This window comes from Oncorhynchus clarkii, chromosome 7 (assembly GCF_045791955.1).
Source record: "Oncorhynchus clarkii lewisi isolate Uvic-CL-2024 chromosome 7, UVic_Ocla_1.0, whole genome shotgun sequence".
NCBI lineage: Eukaryota > Metazoa > Chordata > Actinopteri > Salmoniformes > Salmonidae > Oncorhynchus > Oncorhynchus clarkii.
The window spans coordinates 15,991,450-16,012,016 of NC_092153.1; the positions used below are offsets into that span (position 1 = coordinate 15,991,450).

The 20,567-nt window shown below is 45.4% G+C and overlaps 4 protein-coding genes and 1 pseudogene across 5 annotated transcripts in view; 2 read left to right on the forward strand and 3 right to left on the reverse strand.

Annotated features, from left to right (window-relative positions):
• LOC139412952 (guanine nucleotide-binding protein subunit alpha-11-like) overlaps nucleotides 1-20,567 on the forward strand; it is a 178,596-nt gene that overhangs the window by 91,216 nt on the left and 66,813 nt on the right. The window lies entirely within an intron of this gene.
• LOC139414113 (splicing factor YJU2-like) lies at nucleotides 838-5,108 on the reverse strand. The gene is made up of 8 exons (XM_071161993.1): nucleotides 4,924-5,108; nucleotides 4,370-4,470; nucleotides 4,120-4,264; nucleotides 3,886-4,020; nucleotides 3,584-3,765; nucleotides 2,705-2,846; nucleotides 2,447-2,618; nucleotides 838-1,413 (listed from the first exon to the last, which is right to left on the reverse strand). Exons 1-8 carry the CDS (start codon nucleotides 4,945-4,947, stop codon nucleotides 1,289-1,291), a joined length of 1,026 nt encoding a protein of 341 aa, XP_071018094.1. The 5' UTR covers nucleotides 4,948-5,108; the 3' UTR covers nucleotides 838-1,288.
• LOC139414015 (interleukin-27 subunit beta-like) lies at nucleotides 5,206-7,429 on the forward strand (annotated as a pseudogene).
• Nucleotides 7,765-10,060, reverse strand: LOC139414114 (protein CIMAP1D-like). Its single transcript, XM_071161994.1, has 6 exons — nucleotides 9,413-10,060; nucleotides 9,073-9,183; nucleotides 8,744-8,857; nucleotides 8,492-8,618; nucleotides 8,209-8,395; nucleotides 7,765-7,931 (listed from the first exon to the last, which is right to left on the reverse strand). Exons 1-6 carry the CDS (start codon nucleotides 9,453-9,455, stop codon nucleotides 7,773-7,775), a joined length of 741 nt encoding a protein of 246 aa, XP_071018095.1. The 5' UTR covers nucleotides 9,456-10,060; the 3' UTR covers nucleotides 7,765-7,772.
• On the reverse strand, nucleotides 11,635-17,834 carry LOC139414115 (cytokine receptor-like factor 1). Of its 2 annotated transcripts, none has more exons than XM_071161995.1 (8): nucleotides 17,558-17,834; nucleotides 14,767-15,045; nucleotides 14,060-14,189; nucleotides 13,750-13,919; nucleotides 12,792-13,024; nucleotides 12,480-12,573; nucleotides 12,215-12,396; nucleotides 11,635-12,057 (listed from the first exon to the last, which is right to left on the reverse strand). In XM_071161995.1, exons 1-8 carry the CDS (start codon nucleotides 17,613-17,615, stop codon nucleotides 12,034-12,036), a joined length of 1,170 nt encoding a protein of 389 aa, XP_071018096.1. In that variant the 5' UTR covers nucleotides 17,616-17,834; the 3' UTR covers nucleotides 11,635-12,033. The 2 variants fall into 2 exon arrangements, with proteins under 2 accessions (XP_071018096.1, XP_071018097.1); XM_071161996.1 differs by having other exon boundaries at nucleotides 12,211-12,396.

Sequence of the window (20,567 nt, forward strand, 5' to 3'; positions counted from 1 at the left end):
AGATGGTGATGTTGATCAGGCATCGAGTGTCATCTTTCATTCCAAACGCATTAGTAGCCAGCAATACATTTGAACCGCCCTAACCACATCCGTTTCAACAGAGCCACAACACTATGCAAGCGTGTCACAATGAATGTGCAGGCAGAGAGTTGACATGCTGTACAGCATTGGAGACGGGGGCCAAATCTCATTTTCCATGCCTGATGAGGTGGAAGAGAACATCTGAATGTTCTAGTTCCCCAGGACAAGTGGGGAGTATGACTGTGTGAGAGAGCAGTTTTTGTTGTTGTTGCCATTGTTACAATCACTTGATTGTTGAGTCAAGTACACACTAGTGCCTGTTCAGTAGCCAATTTAGTGTGATAACTTTTCCTAAAATGCTCCTTGATTGAAGTTATCTGCTTCTGTCAAATTGATTTGATGTTCTAAACTTACAAAAGCGGCCTACTACAGCTGAGAATTGAGGTCTTTGGGGAAAGTCGTGTGTAGATTAAATTATCAAATAAACTCTATTCTTTGTGGCAGGTAGCCTAGTGGTTAGAGCATTGGGCCAGTAACCGAAAGGTTGCTAGATTGAATCCCAATTGACAAGGTAAAAATCTGTTGTTCTGCCCTTGAACAAGGCAGTTAACCCACTGTTCCTAGGCCGTCATTGTAATGAAGAATTTGTTCTTAACTGACATGCCTAGTTAAATAAAAGGTTAAACAAAAATAAACATCTGTATTTCTATCTGCAACACAGGCCTACATTTACAACCTCCACACCCAGTGTCTCTCCAGGACCAGTTCAGAGGCCCCTGCCCAATAAAACTGTAAAAAAACAACAACACTTAGCTAGGACCTAAAGTACATTTTTATGACTCCAGAAAAGTCAGACATTGAGTAGGGCACAAGAGAAAATAAGTATTTAATGAAAAGTCAAAACATGACTTACACCTTTACAAAGTTGGAGGGTAGTTGAACATTTCAAAATATATTTTCTAAAATCACAGGTGAAAACGAATTACATTGGGGGTAAGGGTCACAAAGCAGGATGATAAAATTCAGGCCGCTAACTATTTACTCCAAAACAACTACAGCAGTTTTAAATCATCACAGGCATCAAATTGCTTACCCCTTTGTTACACCATCCTAATAACCATCCTTGTGTTGTGATCTTGAAAATCCAAAACCTTTCTGGGTTGTGTGGAACAGGTGAATGGCCCAACATCATATCAACACATTTCCATATCACGAAGTTCAGACAGACTGAGCCTTTTGTTTAGCCAAAGCGTCGCCAGCCTCTCTCTCATTCACTGTTGTTGCTGTCATCACTGTCGGAATACGCCCCCAGGAGGCTGAGCGACGACGATCCATTCTGTGCTGTGATTGGCTTAGTAGCCGCAGTCGGTACAATAGCAGCTGCCTTTGAAACTGCAAAGCAGAAAGTACAGAGGTTAGAATGACAGAAATTGCAGTAAAAGTATCTTCAGCCATACAACATGTAGAGCAGAGTGACTTCCTGCGGTGCTAACAGACAAAACACTGCTACAATTGTCTCCTCTCAGGCTGCACTGTCCATTGAGGCATTGGTAAGAGCCAATAACGACAGCGTTGAGTCTTGAATCCTGTTGTTATTGACTGCTGTAAAGGCGTCCGCATGCTTTACAGCTGGAAGACTTCTTGCATATATTATGGCTGTTTTGGTCTGTTTTCAGTGAGGGTTTTTCAGCCTTGCCTCCAGAAAAAATAATTGTGTGTGCCCGAACAGCTGAAGTTCGGAGCCTAAGCCTACGCCTCTTCGTCAGTGATTGGTCAACAGTAGAGATTCTTCAATAAAGTCTTTGTTGTTATTCAACGAGAGACGACTCGTTTTTTTAATGCAAATGATTTCATTGAGAAATACTGCACCAAACATCTTAGTTAGATGTAAAATTGCACGACTAAGATCTCCGGGTCAAAATGACTTCGGTTGTCAGCTGTACGGTGTTTCCTCCGACACATTGGTGCGGCTGGATAACGGGTTAAGACAGCAGTGTGTCAAGAAGCAGTGAGGCTTGGTGGGGTCGTGTTTCGGAGGACGCGTGACTCTCGACCTTCGCCTCTTCTGAGTCCATACGGGAGTTGCAGTGACGGGACAAGACTGACTACCAATTGGATTCATCACGAAATTGGGGAGAAAAAGTACAACAAAATAATAATAAAAAATGTATGCCAGATTTCCTGCGTTCTATTTTGGGGAAGTGTACGCTGGCTACAATGTCTCAAAATACTATTACTGTTTTTTTCTCTCTCATTTTTCGAGCGAAGGTCTTTTAAAGGAGTACAAGCACACTAGTTTGGCTAGCCGCCTGTCGAACTGAAGCATGCTGACGCCTTAAGCAGGAAATCACCTCGGTGTATACGAAGTCATTTCGATATTGCAGTTCCTGCCATAAAGCTTATGTTAAAGCCTCCATAAGCTCACCTGTCTGTGTGTTAGAGCCTGCAGGAGTTACTGTGGTATCAGGTTTAGGGACAGAGGTCGCTGGTTTCTTTCTCACCACCAGTGATCCCAGTGCCCCTCCACCTCCCATCCCCCCCACACTTTTCTCCCAGCTCTCCACCTTGGCCTTCTTCACCCCCCCCACTGACAGGCCCTGCAGAAAAAACACAGGACATAAGTAGGCATGTTGGTTAACATGTATTGTGAGGCCTGTGTGTGTGTTTGGTCTGTGTGTGATACCTGTGGGTCAGTGAGTCTGTCTGTGGTGAGGATGTCAGTAGGTCTGTCTGTGCTGGGTTTCTTTGGTCTGCTGCTGCTCTCCTGGTCTGAGTCAGAGTCGGAGTCTCTTAACCTCTTCACTAGAGCTCTCTCTAGCATCTCCCTGTAACACATACATAACCATTTTGTTATGCTTTGCTTAACAATTTCCCTCTTCATCATTCCTCTCTATACTCACTGTGTCTCCCTCTCTGTCTGTACTCACCGTGTCTCCCTCTCGTCCTCCTCCCCCCGTCTGTACTCACCGTGTCTCCCTCGTCCTCGTCCTTCTCCCTCTCTCTGTCTGTACTCACCGTGTCTCCCTCTCGTCCTCCTCCCCTGTACTCACCATATCTCCCCCTCCCTCCCTGTACTCACCGTGTCTCCCTCTCGTCCTCCTCCCCCCTGTCTGTACTCACCGTGTCTCTCCCTCTCTGTCTGTACTCACCGTGTCTCCCTGTCTGTACTCACCGTGTCTCCCTCTCTCTGTCTGTACTCACCGTGTCTCTCTCTGTCTGTACTCACCGTGTCTCCCTCTCTCTGTCTGTACTCACCGTGTCTCCCTCTCTCTGTCTGTACTCACCGTGTCTCCCTCTCGTCCTCCTCGTCCTCCCTCCCTGTACTCACCATATCTCCCCCTCCCTCCCTGTACTCACCGTGTCTCCCTCTCGTCCTCCTCCCCCCTGTCTGTACTCACCGTGTCTCTCCCTCTCTGTCTGTACTCACCGTGTCTCCCTGTCTGTACTCACCGTGTCTCCCTCTCTCTGTCTGTACTCACCGTGTCTCTCTCTGTCTGTACTCACCGTGTCTCCCTCTCTCTGTCTGTACTCACCGTGTCTCCCTCTCTCTGTCTGTACTCACCGTGTCTCCCTCTCGTCCTCCTCCTTCTCCTGCTCTTTGGTCCTCTGCTCCAGCTCTTTGTATGTTCCCAGCATTCCTTCGAAGTCCACCGAAGCCTGTCTCTGGTTCAACTCCTTGAGCTCCTGAAGATTCTCCAGAACCTCCATCTCCATCTTAGAGTCCCGCGTACGGTTCTCCAACACCTAGAAAGGATCATCATCAGCACGGCTCTTCAACACAACATCGGTACGGTTCTCCAGAAACCTGGTAGAGAACATATCATCAGTCTGTCAGATTCTCCAGCATTGTTTATAGAAGTGTACCTTCATAGGGTTGTTCAACTCTTCCTCCTCTCTGTCCTTAGTTATCTTCTTCTCTTCCTCCTCTAGAAGTTTCTCCGCCTGGAAGTTCCTTGTGGCACCGTGTTCCATGGCATAGTCTGTGTTCTCCGGATCAGTCTGTAGACAACACACACTGGGCGAGTACACAAACTGTTCTAAGACGTAGTTTATGTTTTATGTCTCAGTCTACAGACACACACGCAGAAACAGATTTACCTTAAAGGTGATCTCGGCCAGGCATCGTGTACACTTGATGTAGAAGCGGAAGATGGGCAGTCCCATGTAGAGCTCATTCATCACAGTCTCCTTACGGGCGTTGAACTTTTTCCCCTTGTAAATGTACTCCCCACAAGTCTTACACCTGCAAGAAACACATGCAGGGACAGGGTCAGGGCACACGCATGCATTCCTGCACTCACAACTCATGGTACCTGTTTCTGGGCAGGGTTGTAGAGTGTTGACATACCTCATATTGAAGGGAGCCATCAGCCGGACCACATACTGCCTGTCTTTAGGGAGCTTGAGTTTGGGTATTTTAGCCGGGTCGAAGTCTGGCGGGTAGTATTTCTACAGGAGAACGAACACAGTCAGCAGTGCAATTTAACTACGAAATATCTGATTCACATTGCCTTTATCAGTCATTAGCTACAACAACGAGAGGAAAACATACAAGAATTAGACAAACACAATTCACATAAAGAGATGAAAACATTAAACGTTTACAGCAAGAGCCTGCTCTATATCAGTATATCCTCATAAGGAAAGATAAGCAAGAAACAGCTAGTTTGCTAGTACAATGAGTACGACTACTAGCTATATAGCTAGCTAAGCGTATTGATCTAACTACTACTATTGTGTAACTTGGTGTCATGAGCATAGAAAAGTGTTTGCTTCAATGGCAAGCCTGATTAGCAACACGCAGCTTGCTGCTAGCTAGCAAACATTACATTCGCAAAACAACTGCCCGTTTTCAGCGAATTGAAAATAAATCAAGACATAGTAAATAAGAATTGTACTTACGTTTAAAACTTTTCTTTCTGACATTCTTAATGTGAAATAAAACCTAACTTTAGCGACGAAATGGAAGGATAAACTGTGATAATGTTAGCTAAATATAGCTAACATACAGCTAGCTTGCTGTAATGCGATCTCGGAGAAGAGCAGAAAATCAATTCCGCTTCCGGGGTAGGTCCAGCCTTCATAATAAAAGTCGCCCATGTAGAAAAACACGCATTTGATTTTATTCAATCTATAAATATTGTTTTATGATTTTTATTTTAATTGAAAACAATTATTGTGTACATGAACGTGGGGTTGAGTCCCTACTACGTTATCTAAGGAATCGAGTGTCAACATGGATCTGCATCACAGCAATATTATAAATTATGGATTACATTTGCCATCATAAGAGAGAGGATTTCAGAATGACATCCATTAATAAGAAAAACTTAATAAAATATTTTTGTCAACTGAGGGAACGGGAATAGAACCTGAGTTGCTGGCGTGAAAGGCAATCACGCTACTGCATTTTTCCAACAGGGTTAACCTATTTGGTGGGAACTGTAAGGTGGCTCATTAGCTAGGATTGCGACAATATAAATGTTGTTTATAGCGTGAATAAAAACAGACCTGAAGATCTTTTAAATGGCTCATTGTGATAAGGCTTTTATTTCATACAGGATACCTGAAAGCTAATGAGCAACTGAAACATTTGCCAGAGTGTTTTTTTTTTTTTTTACAGCAATACAATTCATTTCCTGTATTTAACATCATATGCTTGGTCAATTTTATTTACATTTTTTTTATTTAAACTTCAGTTGTGAACAAATTATTATTTACAATGACAGCATACATTGGCCAAATCTGGGACTCGCAATCACAGCCAGTCGTGTAACAGCCTGGAATTGAACCAGAGTGTCTGTAGTGACAAGCATGAGATGCAGGGCCTTAGACCACTGCACCACTCTGGAGCCCGGAAGAGCCCACTGTGATTCAAGCACTATCCACAGACTATGCAGCCATATGATTTCACCCCTGTGTGAGATACTGTACGGTCAGTCAAGTGACCCTTACAGCTAAAACATTTTCTCTACTTGCTGTGACAACCTTTAATATGTCTTCCCAGAGTTGCTGTCTGTCTGAAGCATTTGCCACAGTCATTACAGCGAAATTATTTCTCCCCTCTGTGTATCATGGTATGCATTATCAAGCTTGACAAACATTTGTCAGTCTCTGCACTGATATGATTTCTCCCCTGTGTGAGATCTCATGTGCACGGTCAAATTTCTCATCTTGTTGAAGCACTTGCCACATTCATTACAACTGTCAGACTTCTCCCGTGTGAGATATTGTATGGAGGGTCAAGTTTTCCTTACGGTTGAAACATTGGCCACAGTCTTTACAGTGATAAGGATTTTCTCCTGAGTGTAGCTTTGTATGTCTGATTAAGTAAACCTTTGTGCTGAAACATTTGCCACAGTCTTTACACCGATTAATTTTCGCAGCATGTCATTTCTAATGTCTAGTAAATTTTGCCTTCTTGTTAAAGTATTTGCCACAGTCTTTGCACTGATAAGACTTCTCCTCTCCAGACCCGTGTGTATTTTTTATATGCATGGTCAAGTTTCCTTTGTTGCCAAACGATTTGCTACAGTCTTTGCACCAATAAGATTTCTCCCCTGTGTGAGATCTTGCATGGCCAATTTAAGATTCCTTTGTTATTGAAACATTTGCCAGTCTTCACAGCTAAACGTTTTTTCCCTTGTGTGTATCCTCATATGATTAGTCAAGCCTATATTATTGTGGAAGCCTCTACCACAGTCTTTACATCGACATGGTTTCTCCCTTGCAGAACAGTCTGGATTTATTGACAGGCTGTTAGCCACTAGTTGGTTCTGGTACTCTGTAGCCCTCTCCATCAGTTTCTGTTTTGATCTCTTCAGTTGTGAGGATAGGTAGAGTGTGCCTCTCTCTGTACTCCACAGTTTGGGTTTGGTAAAGATGTGAGGGCTGGAGTGGGTCTGCCTGATCCAAGTCACTATTTACACAGGGAGGATAGAATATAGAGTCTTTGGTATCAAACTCCAGCTGTGAAGCCAGACCCCCCGTGAATGTGACCTTGCAAGCCGTTCCAGGGAAGCTGAAGCTGTTAGTGAAGTGAGACCCTCCCCCTTCCTGGTCCGACCACACCCTCTTCCCCCTGAAGTACCAAGTCAGATACCATTGGGACAACAAGGGTACCCCACATGAGATCACTGTGAGTGCAGACTCTTATAGTGTGTCTGTGTGTGTGTGTGTGTGTGTGTGTGTGAGACACTCTCCTCCCCCCTCTCTCTCGAGCTCTCTGGCTCCCTTTCTCTCTCTCCTTCTCTCTGTAGTTGGATCCGTTTGAGGACACCAAGAAAGTTCTACCAGGGCTGTCTCCTGAGAGGTATTATCGAGCCAGGTGTGTTCCATGGAACTGATGTGGCTGGGACAGAGCAGTGACTGGAGCCTACCTATTACTGTCACCATGCTTGCACACTGAACACACACATGTACACACTGAGATAACAAACAAACACACACACACACACACACACACACACACACACACACACACACACACACACACACACACACACACACACACACACACACACACACACACACACACACACACACACACACACACACACACACACACTAAGATCAACACAGGTCACACCCATAGATCCACAACTTGGCTTAACAATGATAATAAAAACATTCTATTTGTGACGCACTTTTCCAACATTGTGCTAAATGTGCTTATTAAAACAACACAGTGGTATTTAACTCAGAACTGACTCCAGCATTTCCACAAACTCCATGTGAAACTCCAATAAAAATCAGTCGGAAACAACCACCACCAGAGGAGTAATGAACTCCGAGTGTCTGATGCCCAGGGAGAAGGCAGGAGGTCTGGGGAGGTGGAGCAGGACCTTCTCCGGGCTGTGGGTCCCTGGCCCAGGCTTCTGAGACTGATCACTGGCCTGGGTAGTCCGGCTCTGGATCTAAATTAAAATCACATCCAACTTTATTTTAAGGGAAACATCCCAATACTCTAATTTAGAGGAAGATATATGCAAAATATTCAATTGTAAATAAATAAATACCTAAAAAGCTAAATAAATACCTAAAAAGCTAAATAAATACCTAAAAAGCTAAATAAATACCTAAAAAGCTAAATAAATACCTAAAAAGCTAAATAAATACCTAAAAAGCTAAATAAATACCTAAAAAGCGAATTAAATACCGACATAAATATAAGATAAAGCTATGAACCTGCATAGAGAAGGACGGCTGTCGTGTGAGGTAGACGCTGGGGTCAGTACTGTTGTAGCGTCCTGGTCCAGGGGTCATGGACAGGTCTTCTGATGGAGCGCCAACCTGTCTGCGCCCCGCCAAGCTGTAGCTGGCACTGGACGGCTTGTGGGGCACCTGGGAACCCAGCAGGTTAGGGAGGGTGTACCTGGGAGGATGATTAGAATGATATGAATGATATAGGGTCCCTCTTTACCCGCTCTCCCTCTCTCTCTCTCACTGTCTCTCTCTCTTTCATTTGTACCGGTTAGGGGCGGGCACAGAATCTATTATACGGTAGCGTGACCGAGAGCCAATAGTGTAGGAGGGAGTTCTGAGATGAGGTTTCTCTGGGCTGTAGGCACCTGGACCTGGAGTCTGGAAGAGTTCAGCTAGAAGTGAGAGGGGGGGGTGAGAGAGAGAGATAGAGAGAGAATGTAAAGAATATCCAGCAGCCCACTGGGGTAATACAGTTTGATTGAACAATTTATCTGATTCAGGGAGTAGCTAGTCTCACCGGAGTGTCTTGCCCTGCCGAGCATGGAGTAAGAAGGGGTACCGACGCGGCCGAACCGGGTCATCTTGGCATCGATGTGGTACTGGGGTCCTGGACTGCAATCCACAGAGACCACTGTGGAGAAGAACCCACAATGATTAATAATAATAAAGGTCAAAGGGTAATTTAAAGGTCAAACTCAAGGAAAATGTCAGCAGTACTTTCCATAGACTTCTGCTTCCTGCCCTACTAGCCTGGAGTGTGAATCCTTATGGCAACGGTGTGAATAAGGTCTACTCACCATACAAGAGAAATAGGCAAAGAGACTGAGATTGACCTCAGAGACTTACTGCTGCTGCTCATACGTCTGTGGAAGGTGTAGGCGGGGCTACTGGGCTTGGTGAGGTCATGGTTGATGTAGCCAATAGTTGGAGGGAGAGCATAGTGCCCGGGACCTGGCCCTAGCAACAAGTAATGATGGTGATGATAATGATCATGTTTATTTTTTCAGTCATGTAAAACAAAAATAAATACAAATTCCATACTCCTGCTCCTCCAGTTTCTAGAGCTTCTACATTTCATTTTTCCATTGATGTTAAAACAGAAATATGACAGTGTTGAGTACGGTCCCTGTCAACTAAATTAAAGTTGTAATGTAAACATGTTACATAATAGATGTCTTCAACAAACCTTTCTCTCTGCCAGCGATTATCGGACGTCTCTTAACCTCCATGATTTGTCGATCTCTCTCTCTCTCTCTATTTTCCAAACCCTCCTCTCTTCCTCTTTTACACGTTGTTCTCCTGTCACTCCCAGCTAGGGTTGCCAACCCTCAGAGAATGCTGAGGGACCTTCTCCCAGAGCAGTCAGTTGTGTCTGTGTGGGCAGCCCTGTGATTCGCTGGCAGCTAGAAATGCAATCACCAATCAGCACAACAATAACAAGCAGGAGAAGAGATTCGGTCTGGTTTGATCCCCTGTTAGTCCAAACATATCCTCTGTACGGGTCCTTCCTGCTTCACGTCTGTCGACAAAACTTTGTTAGACCACTCGAAAAAAAAACTTTGTTAGACCACTCGAAAGGTATCCCAGAATAAGTTGACAACTCTACTCTGTGCACACAGATCTCTCTCTCTCTCTCTCTTTCCTCTCTTCTTCCTTCTCTTCCCTTTACTGTTTGTTGTTCTGTCATTGATTCACTCCCGGCACCATCCAGCCTCTTCAGGAAAAACACAGCCTCATAGGCTGAATTATAGATGGTCTTTACAAGCTGAGGAAACGTTATCTCCATTCTGCAGCCCCGTGAACACCTGAATCACCATCTCACTTCTCTTCCTAGAGTTCATGTGTCATAGAGGCGACTCGATGTCCATGTGATGAGTACACTTCCCTGGCAACTGAAGACTTACGGTAGCTTTTCCAGGCTTTAGCTCAGCTGGTTAATAATGTTGTGGCACGCAGATGACCGAGGTTTAAACCCATTTAGTCACGCATAGACAATTAGCTACACTTTGCCCACCTGCAGCAATCGTTAGATGCCCCCTCTGTCTCTCTGGTACACACTGTGATGCCCCCTCTGTCTCTCTGGTACACACTGTGATGCCCCCTCTGTCTCTCTGGTACACACTGTGATGCCCCCTCTGTCTCTCTGGTACACACTGTGATGCAGGAGGTATTTCAAATCTGACCCTTCAAAGGGAGACTCAGCAATATGATATCATCGCACATATTGGGGCAACTTCCTGCTTAACATACATACATGAACAACAACAGAATTCAGATTTACCAAGACTACCACTATTGTCTCTCCCTAATTTGCATTGCTGCTGATTCTGTAAGGAGAAATCTGACCGGCATAATGATGTCATATTGCTGAGTGTAGCTTTAAGTTACTGTATAGGATATCTTTACATAAAGGGTGTTGGGAGGCAGAGAGAGGTAACTAAAGACTGTGAGCAGAGCCCTGACCAACAAACACAGGTTAATTATTAACAGGCAACCGCAGGCCGCAGTAACGGGACCCTGCAGCCATGTCATCAACATCAGACAGACAACACGGCCGTTGACCCTAAACATGCTGGATAAACAGAGTCGGATTCCTACCGATTGATTATGTATCACCATAAACTGGGTTAATGGAGTCATGTATAGATTACATATAGAGAACATCGTTCCTGTTCCCCCAGTGTAACATCAGTAACAGAAACATGACAGGCTATAAGTGCATAGAGGAACACAGCTGTGTGTCTGGGGGTGTGTGTGTCCGGGGGTGTGTGTCTGGGGGTGTGTGTGTCTGTGGGTGTGTGTCTGGGGGTGTGTGTGTCTGGGGGTGTGTGTGTCTGTGGGTGTGTGTCTGGGGGTGTGTGTGTCTGGGGGTGTGTGTGTCTGTGGGTGTGTGTGTGTGTGTGTCTGGGGGTGTGTGTGTGTGTGTGTGTCTGTGTGGTGTGTGTGTGTCTGGGGTGTGTGTCTGTGTGTGTGTCTGGGGGTGTGTGTGTCCGGGGGTGTGTGTGTCTGGGGTTGTGTGTGTCCGGGGGTGTGTGTCTGGGGGTGTGTGTGTCCGGGGGTGTGTGCGAGTGTGTGTGAATAGAATGACTTCCAAACTCTTTCAAACCAAACTATAATTCATAATTAAGTCAATAACATTATCAGTAACCAAACATAACTTAGTAACAAAACATAATAGTTTAAATATGATAGTACAATTCTGTAGAAAAATACATTAGCATTATGGTCAGGAGGTGTTCCTGGGCAGGGCCATATGATCAGGAAAAACTCCTGACCCTACTTATTATTAAGACAGATCTCCACACTGACACAGACAACAATGTCAGTTAATAGTCCTGTAACACAATGTCAGTTAATAGTCCTTAATAGTCCCCCCCTCCCCTCCCAGACCAGGGTTCCCAAATAGTGGGTCACAGACAGTTCCGATTGGGTCGTCATGGTTTAAGACTGGGATGTGACTAGAAACATTACTCTGGTCCTCAGTCTCCACTGTTCCTCCCAGTATGTTAACTTCCACTAGAGGGTGCTGTGGATCTCTAGCTTTTCAGAGCTGCCAGTATTCCCACAGTAAGAAGAAGATCACTATTCCTCAATGTCTTATTCCTCCACGTCTTGTTAAATAATTACAGCACACACACCCTGCGGATGGGGCAGGGCTTGAGACACTGTCCCCAAAATTGTATTTCTGCCCCCTTCTTCTGTCGCTGAATGGTGTGTGCAAAACCACAGCATTTAGGGGACACCATTTTTCACACACATGTTGTCTTGACTTTGTTGCTGGTTGTTTAAAGGCAGGGGTGATGCGTACTATGACTTATCCCCTTGTAGGACCTGAGAGAGAGAAAAACTTATGAAGATTTCCCTGAACAAGAAAAGCTGAACGATTCAAACATGATGATACAAATGATTCAATAAGACCTGTGTGCATGCCTGTGTGTGTGGTTGTTGTACGCGAGTGCAGGTGAGTTCTACTTAGATCCTTACCTACCTGGTTGCGTGTTTTGTGGGACTTCTGCATCCATACTCTCCATTGGTCGTAGAGTTTGATTGACATGCCGCCGCAGCCATACGCATTATTCCGTACCCAGCCGAAGAACTGCTTCAGCTCTCGACGTAACGTAGAATTGGAGTCTCCAGACTTGGAGTCACACGAACCTGATAACACACGCTCTGTAGGAGGGGAGAGAGGGGGTTAGAGTGTGTGTGTTTGGGTGTGTGTGTCTGTGTGTGTGTGTGTGTGTGTGCGTCCTCACCACTATGAGGTGTAGAAGCAGCAGTAGGATGGCTCCAATCACTCCAGATACCAGCCCTACGAGACCCATAGATCCCTACTGGGTTACAGCGCACCTGCATAGAACACACTGGGATTACCACACACACACACACACACACACACACACACACACACACACACACACACACACACACACACACACACACACACACACACACACACACACACACACACACACACACACACACACACACACACAAACACACAGACACACACACACACAGACACACACACACAAACACACAGACACACACACACACACACGCCGTACCTGGACAAAATACACAGTACCCGGTCTCAGGCCTGCCAGGCGACATGATGTCAGGTTCCCAACGTCCTCCATGACCTTCCAGTCTGAGTTGTCCTCCAGCCGGTAGCGTATCTGGTACTTGGCCTGGAACAGGAAATCTTTGAGAGCTGGGGGAGACTCCCATCGAACACTCAGATGGTCCTCCAGGTCACCCACACGACTCACACTCACACCTGACGGCGGGTCCGTCGTTACTGTGGACGGGGAGGGGAAAGAGGTAGCGTAACTCAGAACTACTTTAAAACAGAAAGATCCGTGTAAAATAATGGTTATTTCTTTCTTCTCTGAGTGAATTGGATCTGACCGTAACAGTAAGTCATACAGCACAGGTACTGTTGTGTTATTAGTTTCAGTGTGGAGGGAAATGAGGGAGCAGCGAGTAGTAACTCGAGTGGTGTAACGCGTCAATCGCCCACCTTCCTAGCCCTGCCCCATCCGCAGGGTGTGTGTGTGTGTGTGTGTGTGTGTGTGTGTGTGTGTGTGTGTGTGTGTGTGTGTGTGTGACCACCCAGCGTGAGTAAAAGGAAAATGAGCTCATCAAAAGGCAGGGTGTGTCTGGTCTTCCATTCTACAAAATGCCCGTCCTCCCCCATTTGTGTGTGTGTGTGTGTGTGTGTGTGCGTGTGTGTGTGTGTTCCCCCTCACCCCCAAAATCCTGGGTCGGGATCTAAGTAGCAGGATGAAGTTGGTCCTAGATGCTTATCTTAGGTCAGTTTTACGATTCTCCACTAATGGTTACTGTTAGGTCTTGGGCTAGGTAAGCTGATCCTGTATATGTGCCCCAGGGCAACTTTTAACTGGGGCAGATGTAAAGCTCTAAAGCCAGAGGGTCAAAGTTCAGGCACTTACTCTCTCTCTGTCTCTCTCTCTGTCTCTGTCTCTCTCACACACACACACTCGCACGTACGCACACACTCACCCACGTCTAGGATATCCAGGGTGATGACATCCGAGGTGGCTGAGCCGAGCTGATTGGTGGCTTCCACCCAGATCTCGTAGGGCGTGAAGAGGGCGAGGTCACGAGGTATGTAGCAAGAGTATGGCTGGGTGGCACTGTACTCCTCACATTCTCTCTCTCTGCCATACCACCTACACACACACACACACACACACACACACACACACACACACACACACACACACACACACACGCACACATATAATAGAATCAGACTGTATTAGAATGTGTGTGTATGCATGTGTATTAAGTGTGTGTAAGGAGTGTGTACCTGAGTTTGTATTTGAGTGTGTATTTGGTCTTGATGAAGGTCTCTCCCTGTCCTCCCGGTCCCCATCGACAGGTCAGGTCTTTGGTGTTTCTGGACCAGCAGGTTAAGTTGACTGGCTTCACTGGAGGCACTGAGGGAGAAGGTGGGTGGAGGGAAAGAGGATATATTTTAGTCCAGAATGTTCTTCTGTCTGTCTGGGGTTCAAATTCTGGTACTTTGCCAAGATTCCATCCCTTTCTGAACACAAGGTGTTGAACAGGGACGTCACGCTGAGATTAGGGCACTGTGACAACACTGTGTGTGTGTGCGTGTGTCTGTATGTCAGACCTGTATGTGTGTGTGTGTCAGACTCCATGTCCAGGGAGTAGTAAAGGGAGTAATGCACCACAACATGGTGTAATAACACAGGAGTTAACAGGACTAAAGACCCTACAGTTACTCATCCACCACAGGTTGGTACTCTGATATAAGACTGGTATAACACTGTTAACTTTTAACTATGTGTGCGCTAGGTGCTGCTGCTAGATGTGTGTTTGTGTGTGTGTGTGTGCGTGTGCGTGTGTGTGTGTGTGTGTGTGTGTGTGTGTGTGTGTGTGTGTGTGTGTGTGTGTGTGTGTGTGTGTGTGTGTGTGTGTGTGTGTGTGTGTGTGTGTGTGTGTGTGTGTGTGTGTGTGTGTGTGTGTGTGTGTGTGTGTTGCTCCACTTACTCCCAATGTAGAGGCAGGACCCGGCCAGAACATGTCCTCCATGGTTGTGACACACCAGGTTGTCCCCTGACCTCTGCCTAGAGGCTGGCAGGCCCGGCAGGGTGACACTGAGGGCCGTAGGGCTCAACACGCTGTAAGAAGAGCTGGGCAGCCGGCGGCCATTCAGGCTCCAGAACAGAGAGCTGGCGTGGAGGCCCAGATCAGGGCTGACTGAACATGTGGCAGTGAGGGTGGAGCCGATGGGCAGGGCTGGGTCCTGGGGGAAGATCCCAGCCATCTCTGGAGGGGAGCGAGATGGGATGAGTGAATACATGGATTACATAATGGTTGATTGAGCTATTGATTCCCAGTAAGCAGAGGGATAGAGACAGACGAGAGGGGAAAGAGAGAGATAGATGTGTTTTTACTGATTCAATTATTCAGAAGAGAATATCCGACAAATAGGCTACTGTATTCTAGAACACAGCCGTAACTCCCAGGTCAGTAGTGAACCCAGATTTCCACTTCCATAGACCCAGAGTGTTTATCACATTGTCAGACCTCTATAAGTCTCATCCTCAAGCCACGAGTGTTGAACAGACAAAAAGGCTGTGTTGTGCTTTGAGGAAGCTCATATGAAGAGGTTCATTTGACCAAAACTCCTCCTCGACAACACACACACACACACACACACAAACACACACACACACACACACACACACACACTATTTACACCAAAACACTGTCAACGCTGATGCTGTAAATGTATCATCGTGGAGAGGAAGCCAGGCCGTGATTAGCAAATCAAACAACGATCCAGCTCCATAACAACCATGGTCTCACCACCGCAGCATTACAGGCCAGGCAGAGGGAACGGCCATGAATTAAGCAGCAGAACATTCATTCTAAAGACCTCAACGACAGATGCAATTACACTTGTGTATTTACTCTCCTGATGGGTTCTGAAGAAGTAACTATGGGCTGTAAAATAGTATTTGTTTCTAGAAAGGAGGTCTCCTGAGGTAAGGCTGCTCATACAGATGATGTTTTAAAGGGGCAACTGTGTTTTCTTCTGGTGAGAGTGTTCTGTGCACTGATTATACAGCTTGTACAGTTTGTTTTCGTTCATGTCTGAGACTGAGCATTGATCATTTCTGCAGGGTTTAATTTCCATCCAGGCACAGAGCCAAGATGGTGGTCAGTTAGATCAGATGTGTTAAGTGTTTGGATGGAACAAAAGTCTGCAACACCCTGTTTGTTTCTCAGGGGTGAAAAGCATTGCTTTACATCTAAGTAAACACACAAGCTGTCGAGCTAAAGCCCAGTATTACAGCACTGGTGTTGTGGAGATGATAAATGGCCTCTGGTTTTAGACCCTCCTGGTTCTGGATGTCAGTCTTCAATCCCCTGGTTTCTAAAACACTGTTTACCCTTCCCTCCTGAACGGAACAGTTCAAAGGTCGTCTGTGTTTCTGTCCGTCTACGGGACAAAGGAGCCACACGTGGAACATTTGACGGAGGCCTTGTATGTGAGTGAATTGAAACAAGAAGTCATGCAACATTTAGCCATATCGAGCCATGTGATGTTTTCTGAATGGCAGTTACTTTGACTATGATGAGTGAGTGGGAGTTTTCACTGGAAACGTTGACAACAAGAACATCAACTAGAGAGCATCAACATGACATGGAAAGGAAGGCGAGAGACCGTTCACAAGGCAGCCTAAAGGTCTTCAGTGGTGAGGAGAGTGCTGATGCACATCCAAACCAGGACAAATAACCTTCCAGAGTTTTCTGGATTGCTTTGTTATGAATCTATCACTGGAGTAATTGGGGGGATGGCAGCAGTGGGTCTTGCTCTTCAACCAGCAACTCTGTGGAAACAATCTCCTGTGCCATAAAAGTCCAAGCCTTCTTGCTATAGAGGCAGTAGCTCATACATTCATTTCTTCATTAACCCGAAACAACTGAAAATACATACACAGTTCATGGTTAGACAATAATAATCTAGGCCTCCGTAGTTTTATGACCTCACCTATACAAATAAACTGGACACAGACACAAAATCTAGCCGGCATACCGCAGCACATAACTGTGATTTATTTACTTTACTTTGTATTAAGCTGGCGGTTAATATTCCCTGAGACCCGACCATATGATGTCACCGTGGTGTTGCCTCGGTGACAGCCCAGTGCTACATGTGTCAAACGAATTAAGAGCCGACCTGTTGAAATCCATCCTCTTGGGACACGGTTTTTCAATAGCATGGTCAAGAAAACCGAGATATGTGTATAGCTAGGACTATTATTTCACAATTTCATCAAATCTATAAGGGCTAGTGATTGTTCATGGAACTGACTTTAAAAAAAAAAAAAGTATATATTATATTACATTACATTATATTACATAAAGCAATATTGCATTATTTTACATAATGTTTGATGCTGGATACAGATCTAAAATTTTATTTTATTTCTTTATGAAATGCATTATAATTAAGTTTAGCCTGTTCATTTAATTTAATTTGAAATGGTTGGAAAAACAAGGTAGCCTACTAAATCTGATTCCCTGCGTTCCAATCACTTAATATTTACCTCAAATTATTATTACAATATTATGGATAATCGTTTCAAAAGATGTAGGACTTTCCATTGTTAGAGCAATTATTTTGTACACTCATTCCCTATGAAACCCGCATAAACAATACCGTTCAGCCCATTAACAAGGTAGGCTATTATCTAACAGTAGGCTATATCCTACCAAACCAGATTTACAGACAACGTGTGTTATCACATGGAAGAGCTGCTGTACTTACGTGACGATGAGGACATAACAGCAGGAATGTTCAGAATCAAGAATAATAATGACATCATTTTATGGCAACTTTTATCTTCTTTCGTTCAGTCGGCAAACTCTCCACTTTTTACGCTTCTATTAATAGAGTATAATTTACACAGGTTAGGATGGGGAAAACCGCACAGGTTCAAGGTGAATTGCACCGCAGTCCCAAGATGCGAGAAGAGGAGTCTTTCATGCCCAAGCTCGGTCCAAACCTATTATTTGATCAGTTGATTGCAAACCATCTCCGGTCCGAAAGAGACCATCGGTAGTGGTGAGCTTTTCCAAACTCCGTTAAGTAATCTAGTGATTCTCCTTCTCTGTCTGCGTCTTCACACACAAGTTCATACTTTTCAAGCTCCTCCTCTCTCTTCCCACACAGACACCAGTCGTTTTTTCTTCCCCCCAGTCTTTTCCTCTCTTTTTAACCCCCCCCCCCCCCCTCTTGGCCTGTGATGCGTCAAGGAGTAAGAGCCATTCACTTTCACCGAATCCCTCTTTCCCTCTCCCCCTCCTTCTTTTCTGCCTGGGGGCTGTTGAGTGTTGAGTCACAGAGTATTATAGGAAACTTCCTCATGATGACTTTGACTCCCACACAGTGTGTGTGTGTGTATGTGCGTACATGCAGTGTGTCTGTGTGTCTATGCGTGCATGCGTGTGTCTGTGTGTCTATGCATGCATGCGTGTGTCTGTGTGTCTATGCGTGCATGCTTGTGCATGTGTGTGATATCTGAGATGGTTTGGTGGTTGGGTTTGTGTTTGTGTTTGTTTTGACGTTATGGTGACAGGTGGTGAAAGGGATGTATTGTGGTATCTTGCATAACCCATATACCCAATGCCTTGGGCTGCAGGGAACAATACATATGATGTCTTCTGAGTCTACACCCATACCCAATGCCTTGGGCTGCAGGGAACAATACATATGATGTCTTACAGTAGTACATTCTGAGTCTACACCCATACCCAATGCATTGGGCTGCAGGGAACAATACATATGATGTCTTACAGTAGTACATTCTGAGTCTACACCCATCCCTCCCCCACCAACTAGCTGTGATTGGAACTTGTCACTTTTCCCAATTATATTAAATATTTCATCAATATTTTAATCGGTCATTCCTTCCTTCAGTTCTTCTTTCATTCCTTCCTTCAGTTCTTCTTTCATTCCTTCCTTCAGTTCTTCTTTCATTCCTTCCTTCAGTTCTTCTTTCATTCCTTCCTTCAGTTCTTCTTTCATTCCTTCCTTCAGTTCTTCTTTCATTCCTTCCTTCAGTTCTTCTTTCATTCCTTCCTTCAGTTCTTCTTTCATTCCTTCCTTCAGTTCTTCTTTCATTCCTTCCTTCAGTTCTTCTTTCATTCCTTCCTTCAGTTCTTCTTTCATTCCTTCCTTCAGTTCTTCTTTCATTCCTTCCTTCAGTTCTTCTTTCATTCCTTCCTTCAGTTCTTCTTTCATTCCTTCCTTCAGTTCTTCTTTCATTCCTTCCTTCCTTCCCTTTGACGTAATCACTGATTTGACATTGTAGGATTGGTGAGAGTGGGTGTCATCTGATGCTTTGGATAACTCACTAGATGTCTTCATTCACATGAGAGAGACAGTGATGTAAGGTAGACTACAGTCACGACATCCAGTCTACTCAATCATACTGCATTGTCTTGTAGGATATAAAAAAACACTGTTCAAGTTGAACATCTCAATGGGCACTATGACTAATGTTTGAAGTTGGCATCCCCCTTTCTTTCAGTCGTTCTCTCTGTCTCTTCCCCCCTCATCCTCTCTCTCTCTTTCTTTCTCTCAGTCGTTCTCTCAGTCTCTTCCCCCCTCATCCTCTCTCTCTCTTTCTTTCTCTCAGTCGTTCTCTCAGTCTCTTCCCCCCTCATCCTCTCTCTCTCTTTCTTTCTCTCAGTCGTTCTCTCGGTCTCTCTCTTCCCCCCTCATCCTCTCTCTCTCTTTCTCTCAGTCGTTCTCTCGGTCTCTCTCTTCCCCCCTCATCCTCTCTCTCTCTTTCTTTCTCTCAGTCGTTCTCTCAGTCTCTTCCCCCCTCATCCTCTCTCTCTCTTTCTTTCTCTCAGTCGTTCTCTCGGTCTCTCTCTTCCCCCCTCATCCTCTCTCTCTCTTTCTCTCAGTCGTTCTCTCGGTCTCTCTCTTCCCCCCTCATCCTCTCTCTCTCTTTCTTACTCTCAGTCGTTCTCTCGGTCTCTCTCTTCCCCCCTCATCCTCTCTCTCTCTTGCTTTCTCTCAGACGTTCTCTCGGTCTCTCTCTTCCCCCCTCATCCTCTCTCTCTCTTTCTTTCTCTCAGTCGTTCTCTCGGTCTCTCTCTTCCCCCCTCATCCTCTCTCTCTCTTGCTTTCTCTCAGTCGTTCTCTCGGTCTCTCTCTTCCCCCCTCATCCTCTCTCTCTCTTGCTTTCTCTCAGTCATTCTCTCGGTCTCTCTCTTCCCCCCTCATCCTCTCTCTCTCTTGCTTTCTCTCTTTCTCCCCCTCTCTTCTTTGAGTCAGTTAGTGTAACAGAGACTAAGAATGTTAACTGATTCAGAGGCAAATGTCCCACAATGCCATGCTTTCTCTCGACTCCGGGAGGCGCCCGTTGTTCCCGAGGTGATTCCCGCTCGTGGTGTGGCGACTGTGTCCGGGCGTCCCGTAAGTGTGATTTTTTGTTGTTGAATGAACAAGAACCCCGTGTTGTGTCATTTATAAGCCACTCTAAGACTGCTAGAATGAAACTGATTTGCTAAAGGGGGTGTCGATTGATCGGAAGGGACTGAAAGGAGAATGTTTCTCATCAATGCAAAAAAGGTCTGTTAGTTGGCACACATGTGCACACATGTGCACACATGTGCACACACACACACACACACACACACACACACACACACACACACACACACACACACACACACACACACACACACACACACACACACACACACACACACACACACACACCACACACACACACACACACACTGAGGGTAAGCTGGTTCTGGAT

Bases quoted from the DNA above. Each gene is read 5' to 3' on its own strand.
- LOC139414114 (XM_071161994.1), bottom strand. From the start codon at position 9,455: ATGGAGGTTAAGAGACGTCCGATAATCGCTGGCAGAGAGAAAG. The intron at 9,184-9,412 runs GTTTGTTGAAGA...ACTTGTTGCTAG, and splicing joins AATCGCTGGCAGAGAGAAAG to GGCCAGGTCCCGGGCACTAT. The intron at 8,619-8,743 runs GTGAGACTAGCT...TCTCACTTCTAG, and splicing joins CGGCAGGGCAAGACACTCCG to CTGAACTCTTCCAGACTCCA.
- LOC139414115 (XM_071161995.1), bottom strand. From the start codon at position 17,615: ATGATGTCATTATTATTCTTGATTCTGAACATTCCTGCTGTTATGTCC. The intron at 12,397-12,479 runs GTGAGGACGCAC...CCCCTCCTACAG, and splicing joins TGCTTCTACACCTCATAGTG to AGCGTGTGTTATCAGGTTCG. The intron at 12,058-12,214 runs GTAGGTAAGGAT...TCTCTCTCTCAG, and splicing joins CCCACAAAACACGCAACCAG to GTCCTACAAGGGGATAAGTC.
- LOC139414113 (XM_071161993.1), bottom strand. From the start codon at position 4,947: ATGTCAGAAAGAAAAGTTTTAAAC. The intron at 4,265-4,369 runs GTATGTCAACAC...TGTTTCTTGCAG, and splicing joins ATGGCTCCCTTCAATATGAG to GTGTAAGACTTGTGGGGAGT. The intron at 1,414-2,446 runs GTGAGCTTATGG...TCTGCTTTGCAG, and splicing joins AGGCTCTAACACACAGACAG to TTTCAAAGGCAGCTGCTATT.